The 12144-nt window shown below is 44.8% G+C and overlaps 1 protein-coding gene across 1 annotated transcript in view; it reads left to right on the plus strand.

Moving 5' to 3' along the window:
- Positions 1-12139, plus strand: part of Kiaa1191 (KIAA1191 ortholog) — a gene marked incomplete at its 3' end in the record, with an annotated part of 16326 nt that extends 4187 nt beyond the window's left edge. Inside the window, exons 2-6 of the mRNA XM_023716497.1 lie at positions 747-925; positions 5185-5317; positions 8420-8544; positions 11714-11820; positions 12001-12139. Of these exons, the coding sequence (XP_023572265.1) occupies positions 747-925; positions 5185-5317; positions 8420-8544; positions 11714-11820; positions 12001-12139 (683 nt within the window). The remainder of the gene's footprint in view (positions 1-746; positions 926-5184; positions 5318-8419; positions 8545-11713; positions 11821-12000) is intronic.
- Positions 12140-12144: the final 5 nt, after the last annotated feature.

Below are 12144 nucleotides of genomic sequence, written 5' to 3' on the forward strand. Positions count from 1 at the left end.
TTTTTTTTTTAGTACAGGGTCTGTGGAGTACAGTCTACAGGGTCTCATTACATAGACCGAACTCATGATTCTCCTGTTTTCAGCCTCCCAAGTACTGGGTTTACAGGCGTGCACCACCACGCCCAGTCTCAGTCACCATCTCATCATGCCCTGCACTGGCATGGCATGCTGGGGATCGAACCCCAGCCATTGCAAGAACTTCATATTCTTGCTGGGTGAAGTAGTGCAAGCCTATAATCTCAACACTCTGAAGGCTGAGGCAGGAGAATCACTGCGAGTTTAAGGCCAGTCTCAGCTACCTGGTGAGTTCAGAGCCAGCCTGAACTATATAGTGAGACTCAGTCTTAAGAACAAAAAACAAAACCTTTATAGTCTATTATGTGGTATCCCCAGTCTTAAGTAATTGGGACCCTTAGCAGTGCAGCGAGGGTGCCTCTGTGGCATAAAGGACACAAACGATGGAAGCATTTAAGCTGGAGTTTTGATTCCAAACTGCTTTGAAGTTGCATGACCTTGCTTAGAGAAATTTAAATTGAGCTTCAAGTTCTTTAATTTTAAGAATGGATTTGCACTCTGACTGGGTTAGAGAATTGAAAGTATCAGTAATAGGAAGTTAGCACCGTTCTATTCCTTGAATGATAAACCATGGAGTCGCTTATCTCAGCATTTTCCTTCTTAATACATTAACTGAAAGCTACTTGTTTGTCCAGCTGCTAACCTACCTTGACAGGTGTCTCTGTTCTCAGCTCTTGAGCCCAGTGGGCCTCTAGGCAAGATGTCCCTGCCCATCGGGATGTGCCGCCGGGCATTCAGCTATGATGATGCCCTGCAGGACCCTGCACCCATGACTCCTCCTCCCTCGGACATGGGCAGCATCCCCTGGAAGCCAGTGATTCCAGAGCGCAAGTATCAGCACCTCGCCAAGGTACATGACGCTGCTTACTGCTTCTGGCAGACACAGCCCCTTCGCTCTCCCTGCTGTGCCCCAGAAGTCTTCAGTGGCTCCCTATGCCTGGAGAATTGGGCAACATCTACTCCGTGTGCTTTTCTGTGCCTCAGTTATAACAGAGGCTTTTTGCCAAATTCAAAACTGGAATGATGGAACCTTCTGTCCCAGGCTTTTCTCTACCTGTCTTTCTCTATTAAAAGTGCAAGCCCTGGAATAGGATCCAGGTTCTGCATGTCCAGCTCATTTGCCTCCCCCAGCTTCCCAACCCAGGGATCAAGCCAGCAAGTTACCTAGCATTATACACGCTTCAAAGGGTATTTTACACTCCCAGGTCTTTGCCTCACACTTCATATAAATGTTTGCCATTCCTATCCTGTTTGCTCTCCCTGTCCTTTACTGTTTGCCTAAAAATAATATCCTTTTTTTTGCTCACACATCTCTTATGCAAGATTTTTCTGATAACTCTGTTCTCCCAATAAGTCTTCCCTCCTCTCCCTTTGATTTCTCCTCTGTGCCCTGGTTCCCTTCATAAGCCCTCCATTATTTACCACCCTCGTTTGGCTTCTTGAGGCAGCAGCATGTCTAAGATCTGTGCGGCTTGAGTATCCCTTATCCTAAATCCTCGGGAGCAGCAGTGTTAGATTTTTTGCATATATCAGTACGATATCCTGGGGATGAGACTCAAGTCTAACCATGAAATTCATTTGTGTGTCATACCTATCTACACATCCTCAAGGTGGCTTTATACAATATAAATAGTTTGTGCATGGAATGAAGTTTCATGGTGTGGAACTGTCTTCGTGTGGCATCATGTTGGCATTTCAAAGTTTTGTATTTTGAAGTATTTAGATGCCTAATCTGTGTATTTTCTGCAGTAAGGGACATTATTCAGGAACACTTAGAATTTTAAAATAAAATAGACTTTAAAAAAGTTTAAGGGCCAGCCAAATACCTCAGTGAATTAAAGCTCCTGCAGGCACCTACAGGGGCGGAGGTTTGATCCCAGGGCTTGCTGTGCTGGCCCCGCCCCTGGGATGTTCTGAGAAGGCAGTTCAGACTGGGCGTGGTAGTGCACACCTGTAATCCCAGCTCTTGGGAGGCTAAATAGGTGGCTCACTATGAGTCTGATCTAGTAGTGAGACCCTGAACACCCTGTAGACCCTTCCATAGCTCAGTGGATGAAATTGGGGTTTGATCCCTGGGCCTGCTATGACGGCCCTGCCCCTGGGATGTGCTGAAATGGCAGTTGAGACTGGGCATGGTGGCGCGTGCCTCTAATCCCAGCTCTTGGGAGGCTGTAAGCAGGCGGATCACTATGAGTCCGATCTAGTAGTGAAACCCTGAACACCCTGTAGACCCTTCCCTAAAATACAAATAAATAAATAAATAATAGTTTAAAAGTAGATTTTTAAAAACACATATTTTGTGATAGGGCTGAACTGGCTGTGTCTTGTCCACGCCATGCTCTCTTCTGTGCTGTCCTCTACTGTAGGCCCCTTTGTCACTGCTGCCCCCTGGGACCCTGGGCTGCTCCCAACACTACTGATGTGTGGTTTGTCTGTAGCTTGCACATGGTTGTGGCAGTTTCGCTGCTGAGTCCTATGCTTCTCACATCTTTCTAATCACCAAGCGTCTTATTCCTCCCTAAAGAAACTAGGCCTGTCACAGTCTCAGTTAAGCCCATTTAACCTGCAACTGTGGTATCACCAAACTTGGAGCTGTGTGATAGGTTGGGGTGTGTTAGGGAGTTTGTAGTTGGTCTACTTAAGTACACCTTGCACACTGTGACCTTGGGCCTACAACTTCATACAGCACCACAGGTCTTAATTCCATCAGAAATAAGAATATTTTCTTGCTGGGTGTAGTGACACACGCCTATAACCCCAGGAGTTGGGGGGCTAAGGCAGGAGGATTGTTGCAAGTGAAACCAGCCTGGGCTAGAACATGAGCTCAAGGCCAGCCTGAACTGCATAGTAAGAGCTTGCCTCAAAAAGATGAAAAAAAAAAAAAAAAAAATCTGACAGAGGTGAGGTATTATGGGGTTTAAATAAAAGAGGATTTAGGGGCTGGGGAGATAGCTTGGTAGAATAAGTGCTTGCTTGGCAAGCACAAGGGCCTGAGTTCAATCCCCTTTTCTGCCCAAAAAAAAAAAAAAAAAAAAGTATTTAACACATTCCTTGAATCACCAGTAGTATATGTATGACTGTCCCATCTGGTGGCTTGTACCACTTATGGTACATATTGATCTAACCACTTTATTGATTATTTACTAATAAAATTAATAGAAAGCTGCCTAATGGGAAAGTCCTACATGTACCACAGGTGGCTTGAGCTGCCCAGCTGGGAGATGTACAAATTACAGCTCCATCATGAACGTGTTAAAGGCTTGGCACAAATTATGTGTGTAGCTAGCTAGCTATTGGCTCTTAGCCTAACTGTTCACTTAGTACAGCCAAATTTAGTTCTTTTTTAAAAAAAGTTATTTTTGTCCTCCCATTATGCTCGTAGAACAAGGAGCTCTTTTCCTTTCTAAGAAAGTGTCCTAAAAAAAAAAAAAAAATGTCCTTTACAACTCTGAAGAAAACATGTCAGTAAGTTATAGGAATCTGACCCACTTGGTTATTCAGGAGAAAACATTCTGTGTAAAAAAAAAAGTACTAGGCAAGAAGGACCTAGCAGCCTGTGTGTGATGTAGAAGCAGTGCTTGCGGGCTCAGGGCCAGGGCAGGAGACAAGTAGGTTTGCTGAGGTTGCCTGTGGGGGTAGCACTCCCTCTGTGTGTGAGCGCTGCAGCTACTGCACCAGGCAGAGTCTGGTTGCCTCAGCTGGAACAGCTGGCCATTTGGAATACCTGCTGTCAAAGAACTCAGCCACACTGAAAGCGTGCATTCTTTTATCAACCCTAACTATCCTCATTAAGGCATCAGCTGTGTTCCAAAAAAGGAAACAGGTTCAAGTTTTGCTTGGAAAAGGCCCTAACTGAAAAGCACAGATCGTATCTTGTGATAGACATAGCTGTTCCAGTATTTTCTTCTGCATCTTTTTGACCGCTTTTCCCTCTTGGTGCCTTTGAAGAAGCAGCTGGACATCAGGTGTCCAAGTGTTTAGATCAGTGGAGGCTTCAGCTCTTGCACACAGAGGATTAGGAGCTATGCAGAATTTTGTTTTAAAAGACCATCACTTGAAATTTGGAGCCCTGGTCCTCAAGCAATGTGTTGGCACCAGAAGCATCACGATTACTTGGGAATTAGTTATGTATACATGTTTATATGTGCATGTGCTCCTGTGTGTGTGTGTGCACACGTGTGTGTGGTGGGGATTGGTGGGGATGGGGCTAAGGACCTTGTGCACGCTAAGCAAGTGCTGTGCTGCTGAGCTATATTAATTCATGAACCCCAGGGGCTGGGGAGATAGCTCAGCTGCAAGGGTCTGAGTTCAATCCCCAATTCCACCGAAAGAGAGAGAGACAGAGAGAGAGAGAGAGAGAGAGAGAGAGAGAGAGAGAGAGAGAGAGAGAGAGGAAGAAATTAATTAATTCATGAGCCCCAGTCCAGACCTATCCAGTCAAAACCTCTGGGGCCAGCAGTAACTTAAACAAGTGTCCTGGTGATGCTGATGCTCTGCAAAGCTGAGAACCACCTTGCGATAAAGTAAGCCTTATTGTCTGGTATCATTTGGGCAGCGCTTTGTATTAGGTGTTTCTTCTGCATTCTTTTTTTTTTTTTTTTTTTTTTTTTTTGTGGAACCGGGGATTGAACTCAGGTCCTTGTGCTTGCCAGGGAAGCGCTATTCCACTAAGCCATCTCCCTGGCCCCTCTTCTGCATTCTTATGGGCAGAGAATTAGAATATATTGGACAGACAACTGAGGAAGGTAGTAAATCTCAGAGCTTCAAATTCTGACTTTCTTCTTACGAACTCAAGCATCACTGTATCTGTATCTCGTTACTGTGGTTAATATAACACCTACCTAACTGGGATGAGGTGACCACTGTTCCCTTTAAATAGTTCCTCACTTCTCAGATTAAATATACTGCAGGAACTTTTTTTTTTTTTTTTTTTTCTTTTTTTTGCAGAACCAGGGATTGAACTCAGGCCCTTGCGTTTGCCAGGCAAGCACTTATTCTACTGAGCAATCTCCCTGGCCCCAAGGAACTTATTTTTAAAAAGAGTAGGTTTAGATATGTGGCTTCCCTGTTCTGCCCCAGTGCTGGTGCTGTCTTACCTCTCTTAAACAGGCGGAGGAAGAAGAAGCCAGTGTACCCCCCACAGCCATGACCCTGGCCAGGGCCACGGCCACTGACAGCATGGATAAGGTCCCGGTGGTGAAGGCCAAAGCTACCCATGTCATCATGAGTTCTCTGATCACAAGTAAGCACCTTCCATTGTCAGAGCAGAGTGAAGCAGTTGAGTGCATCTACAGCCCAGCTGCAGGTGCTCTGCAAACAGTGGCGGTACCAGTGTTGGTGTTGAAACTCGATGTAGGTGGAAGTTTGGCAAACGTTTTTGTGTTTTTGAGACAGGGTCTTGCTATGCAGTTCAGGCTGGCCTTGCACTGTTTTTGTAGCCCAGGCTGGTCTCCAACTTGCAATGATCCTCTTGCCTCAGACTCTGTGAGTGCTGGGATTACAGGTGTGCGCCACTATGCCTGGCACACAGCATAAGGTACTGGGATTGAGCAGGCAGGCACTTAGACTGCCGAGCTATCTCCCCAGCCCCTGGTTTGCTGCACATTAAGCAGCTTAATTGACTGAAGTGCATTCCTGCTGGATTGTTGGTATGGAGTCATTTCCCACGTTGACCAGTGTGGTCTTGGGCAAGTTCCTTAGCTGTAGCTTGGGGGATCGAGCTGGGGGGTTAAGGTTGAGTTGAGCCCTTGGAGGATAGGAGGAACTGCTGTGCCACCCAAGCTGTGCTGGAGAAAGCAACACACTGAAGTATCTTGCCTTGTATTTTTAAAAATCTCTTATAACAAGTTAACTGAACTTCCTTCTAGAGGACCGTTCTAATTGCCATGAGAAGTTAATAGTTAATAGTTCAGAGCCACCCAGACAGTGAGAGGTATGAATTATGGTCTCATTGCGAGTGGGTTAGGGGTGTGTGATTACTGGGTATGGTGGCACATGCTTGTAATCCCAGCATTTGAGAGGCTGAGGCAGGAGGATCTCTGAGTTTGAGGCCAGCTTGGGCTACATAGTGAGTTCAAGACCAGCTTAAATGACAAAGTGAGACCATCTCAAAAACAAAAAGTTTGATTTTTGCCTGACAAAAGAGAGCTCGTATTTTATTTTTATTTATTTATTTATTTATTTATTTATTTATTTATTTATTGGCAGAACTGGGCATTGAACTCAGGCCCTTGTACTTGCCAGGAAAGCGTTTATTCTACTGAGCTATCTCCCTTGCCTGAGAGCTCGTATTTTAAAAAATCTTTTATAACAAGTTAACTGAGCTTCCTTCTGGAGGACCATTCTAATTGCCATGAGAAGTTAACAGTTATTAGGTACACAACTCTGCTTGTCAGCAGTCATGTCCCTACTGGGACATTACTTAGAGGTTCTCCATGGTTAGCTCATTTTTGAAGTCAAAGACTTTTTTTCTCCAGGAAGGCGTCCGTTTGTCTTGGGTGATTTATGGAGAGTTTGTCCAGGAACCAAATGTCCAAAGTTTTACTTTAGTTTTCACATCTTTAGACATAAATGTACCATTTGAATCAGCAACTACTACTTTTTTTTTTTTTTTTTTGCGGAACTGGGGATTGAACTCAGGCCCTTGCGCTTGCCAGGGAAGCAATTATTCCACTGAGCCATCTCCCAGGCCCCTACTACTTGTATTTTGCAAGGTAGAGAATATTTTATTTTTTAATGTTTTGGTACCAGAAATTGAACTCAGGACCTTGTGCTTGCCAGGCAGTTGCTATACCACTGGGCTATAACCCTGGCCCCTTGAGAATGTTTTAGAAAACTTAGTTTTTGTTGTTTTTTTTTAGCATAGTGCAACTTTATTGAAATACAGTTTACCAACAGGCTAGATGATAATACTCCAGTGTACCAGTGCCATGCAGATACTTATTTGGCATACTCATTCCTATGTTTTTGCATTTTTTACCTCATTATAGTAGGTAACAGTAGACAAAGCATTCTATTTCCTTTTTTAATAATGTCAGGAGGTTTGATTTTTTTTTTTTTTTTTTTTTTTTTTGGCGGAACCGGGGATTGAATTCAGGACCTTGTGCTTGCCAGGTAAGCACTTACTCTACTGAGCTATCTCCCTAGTCCCCAAGGTTTGATTTTGTTAAAAGCATAATTTTTTTTTTTTTTTTAAACATCTGCTTTTAAAGTCCTGGTGTTGGTGTACCATAATTCATTATAGTTCTACTTTTTAGATTTTCAGGTGATTGATGAAGTTGGAAACTTTTGTCTTTTTTTTTTTTTTTTTTTCCTGGAATCAGGGATTGAACTCAGGCCCTTGCCAGGGAAGCATTTATTCCACTGAGCCATCTCCCCGGCCCTGTCTTTTATTTTTGAGACAGAATCTTGCTATGTAGTCCAAGCTGGGCTTGAATTTGCTGTGTAGCCCACGGTGGCCTGGGCCTTAGAATCCTTCTGCCTCAGCTTTCTGAGTGTTTGGACTCCAGGCATGTCATGATGCCCAGCCAGAAAACATCTGTGTGTGTGTGTGTGTTTCATTGCTTCTATTTCTGACAGAGGTACTTCTTTATTTTTATTTTTTTTATGAGCAGAATGTATTTATTGAGAGAAAGAAAGCTCCTGTAAAAGAGAGGGACAGGAGGGGGGGCCCGAGCGGGTAGTTCCCCCAGAGGTACTTCTTTAGAAGGGCAAGACTTAAGTCATGAAGTACACCTGGTGTTTATGCCACGCTCCTATATTTACACGTATATTATGTAATCTGTGGACAGATTAAGCCAAAATTCAGCCATCATTCATTCCATAGTGCAACAGATGTGTGAAATAATTGGGTCAGACTAAATAAATGTTGTCAGTCTTCTGGGCCAGGCATTATTATGACAGACCATCTAACTTGTAAGAAACTCGGGATCAATTCAAAGCAAGTTGTCTGGGTTTGAATTTAGATGATACCTTGGAACCAGTTGGCCTGAATGTGACTTATTTCCCTATGGCAAAGGCTTTTGGGTAGATGTTGAGGGTGTTTAATAGCTCTTTGTATTTGGAGTTCTTCTATGTCTGGGTATCAGCTCCCTCCATGCTGCATTTCTCAAGGCAAAGCTGTCACAGAGTGTGCAAGTAAGAGGGAGGCAAGCGGCTTCCTCAGCTGTCTGGTAGCTGGGTGTGAGGGAGGGCCCCCTTCGGTTCAGGGCACCTCTGTGTGAGGTTCAGCAGCAGCACTTTGGCTCCTGTCTGCGGGAACCCTCCTCTGCAAACTGTTATGCTCTCTGGCTGGCTTCTGATGGGTTAGCAGGCTGGGCATGACTGTTGACTCCTCCATTTCCAGAACAGACCCAGGAGAGCATTCATCGTTTCGAGCAACAGGCAGGACTGAGAGATGCTGGCTACACACCGCACAAGGGCCTCACTACTGAGGAGACCAAGTACCTTCGAGTGGCAGAAGCACTCCACGTGAGCTGGTTTCGTAGGAATTTTAAAGAGGCCAAACCCTCTCTTTCATGGCTTGAGATATGAGTGGCAGCTGGGTGGCAGCTGTGGAGAGTGGTGGAGAACTGGGCAAGGGGATTTGGATCTGTTAGTCTGGCCTCTGCTGGCACCCTGGCTGGGGCTGCAGAGCCTGATAGGATATGTGTTTTACTTATATCTGAGCCATAAAGGAGTGTGGATTAGTTTTTGTGCCACAGTGACTGACTTTGAGGCAGAAAGAGAAAATTGGGCCATTTCAGTGGAGTTAACATTTCAGTTGGACAGCAACATCATGCTCTGTGTTCAATTTTTTTTTTCCTGTGTTCAATTTTTAAGAAGTTAAAAGCCAATGTAGAACTGGAATGGTTTTGTTCTTTCACTTCAAAAATTGAAATAAAAGGGCCAGCTGGATAGCTCAGCAGACTAAAGCACCTGCTTAGGCAGAGTCCAGTGGCTGGGGTTAGATCCCCAGTGTGCTATGCTAGGCCCATCCCCGGGGCCCACTGAGACAGCGTTTGAGACTGTGTGGTGGCATGTGCCTGTAATCCCAATACTTGGAAAGTTGAAAACAGGAGAATCACTATTAGTCCAATCTATGTAGTGAGACCCTGTAGCCCCTGTACTAAATACATGAAAAAAAAAAAAAAAAAGAAAGAAACTGAATAAAGAGCTGGGTGCAGTGGTGCATGCCTATAATCGCAGCACTTGCTGAGGGAGCAAGTTTGAGACCAGCCTGTGCTACAGGTGAGCACAAAGCCAGCCTGAATTTCACAGTGAAACCCTGTCTCAAAAAGACTGACCCCCCCAAAAAAAAAGTAGTAATAATTTTAGTAAGGGTTATGGCAAATAATAAAATAATTTCAAATGACTTTTATTGAGTCCTGGCTTTATACTGAATGGGCACTTCATGATTTAGGAAGTCCTTGCATTTTCTTTCTTTTTCTTTTTTTTTTTTTTTTTGTGGTACCAGGGATTGTACTCAGGACCTTGCACTTGCCAGGCAAGCGCTTATTCAACTGAGCTATCTCCCCGGCCCCTCCTTGCATTTTCTTAATCACTAGTTTTTATTCTTTTTGTAAATGAAGAACATGAGACCCAAGGTTGCATATTCAGCTAGTCACAGTACCTCAGCTCAAGTCTTCTGATGCCATATTTCCTGGGCGTTTTTTTTCCCCCCTCTTTATTCCAAAGTAGTCTGAGAGTCTGTGTCCTGAAGAGGCTCAGATTATTCTGGAAGGGAGGGCAGAGCCAAGTTGTAAAAGGGCAAACATAGAGCTAGGAAAGTCCAACTGCCTCCTGTGAGCAAGGGTGGGTCATAGTCCAGTCATGCTTCAGCTTTATCTGAGAAGACCTCAGCAGGGCATGACAAGGGCCTTTGGGTATAGGGAGAAGTGCACAAAAGGCAGGAAAGGATCATGGTGTGCAGTGCACATGGGAGGGGGAGTAACGTGGCTCTGGTTGCCTGTGCTGAGAGCTGTGAGGTATTGTAGACTAGTTGCACTGTGTTGTAGGCATTCTGGACACTTCTTTTATAAGCTGAGCTTAAAAGCCATGTTGTACAGAAATCAATGTTGGGCTGGTGGCCAGTTTAAGGTCTTAGACAAGACAGATGCTTCCAGAGAGTGGCCCTGTCAATGTTTGATACCCTGCTACCTTCCAGGACAGGTGTCAAAATTTCATTTGAACAATTCCTCTTGTGTAGTGCTAGAATTGATTTTGGTTGGCCGACCTGTGTTCTACATCCTGGCCATTGGGTAGAACATAAGGAGGACTGAAAAGATACGATACTACTCCCATCTTGTGACAGGCAGTCAACTTACACAAAATGATATGCTGAAAAAAAAAAAATGATATGCTGAGTGAGAATGTAGCTTGGGCTGAGCAGTGGCATACCACCCACTTCTGTGGATTGGGACACTAGAACTTTGACCCAGAACTGAGAAGTAGTTCAGCAGTAGCAGTGCTAGTCTGAGGGCTAGCGAGATAGCTCAGTGGACTAAGCACCTGCTTAGTCAAGTAAAGGGACTAGGGTTCGATCTTGTCTTAGTTACTCTTCTCTTGTTGCTGAGACAAATAGCTGACACTCAAAATGAAGGAAAGAAAGGTTTATTTAGCTCAGTTTGTGGAGGTTTCACTTCATACTCTGCTGGCTCCAACGCAAACAGCAGCAATTCATGGCGGCAAAAAACAATGAAGAGCAGAGGAGGAGCAACAGCTGTGGTGTCCATCAAGCCTCTCTCTTCCTTCTATGCTGACTGTGAAGACCAGTGGCGTGGCTGTGAAGATCAAGCTCCTCTGAAGACTGAGACTTCTCCAGGGAAGTGGGGCAGGGCAGCCAGGAAGCCTTCCTCAACACCTTTATATACACTTTTTGTACTGAGTTACTCTGGGGCGGCCCATGGCCCTAGGATATAACCAATCACACTCCAGGGCGGGCCCAATCATGCTCAGATCCCCAGTACCTCATGCCCTGCCAGCCCCAGCCCCAGCCCCATCCCAGGTGTGCTGAGCTGGCCACTGAGTGGGTGCTGTGGAGGCTGAAAACAGGAGGATCACTTGGAGTCCAAGCTGTGTAGTGAGACTCTACCAAATACATTAAACAACAAAAAGAATTGCTAGTCTGTTGGAGATACATTCATTTAGAATGCTATGGACACCCAGCGTGGCTGCTAATGGGAGAGAAGAGAAAGAATGGGGTGGGCTCCACAGAATCACTGAGCTAAGGAGGAATAACAAGGCTGAGTCTTGGCTTTGAGAATTTAGGAAAGGTACTTTACACATGGTAGTGAGAGGAGAGTGCGGGGCCTGCTTAGAGGCCAACAAGACCTGAATCTTGACTTATGGCTCCCCTCCCTACTGCCTGGGCGCTTGCGGGAAAATTATTTCACGTTAGAAGTTCTGGCACACAGCTTTTTAGTGTAGTTTTTGAGATGTTATATAGACTTTAGTATAATTCTTTAAAAAGATGGAACTTCACCAAACAAACGTGGCGCAAGGGAGCATGTATTTTATAGTTCAAAACCATTCTATCTCTGAATGTTTTTTCTTGTTCTGAAATTAAAATGTAAGGCAGAGGTTTATGCCCAGACTTAGCTGTTTCGTGGTTTGTATGGGTTTGCTGTGATTTTGAAAGTCTTCTTGCCCATTTGAACAGAAACTAAAACTGCAGAGTGGAGAGATGACAAAAGAAGAGAAGCAGCCTGCCTCAAGCCAGTCCAGCCCAAGCAGTACTCCTCATTCTTCCCCAAAGCAGAAGTCCAGGTGAGAACTTCCCCAGACCCTCCTGAGTGTCAGTGTGCCTCAGAAAGTCATGCTTGGATGCTGTGTCGTTTAAGCTGACCTTTCAGAGCAGAGGCTCAATTCCCAGTTCCTGTGCTCCTTGGAGTGAGCCACTTCTAGAGGGCAAGAAGACACATTGGATTATGCTTTATTCTCTTCTAGGGGCTGGTTCATTTCTGGTTCTTCCACAGCCTTAACTGGCCCAAATCCTAGCACCATGGATCCTGGAAGTGAGGACAAGGATAGAACCTCATTAGATAAATGGAATGTGTTTGGACCAAGACCCCTCCAGAAGTCTGATTCTGG

The sequence above is a fragment of the Octodon degus genome, unplaced genomic scaffold (genome assembly GCF_000260255.1).
Source record: "Octodon degus isolate 3935 unplaced genomic scaffold, OctDeg1.0 scaffold00048, whole genome shotgun sequence".
Classification (NCBI taxonomy): Eukaryota; Metazoa; Chordata; class Mammalia; order Rodentia; family Octodontidae; genus Octodon; species Octodon degus.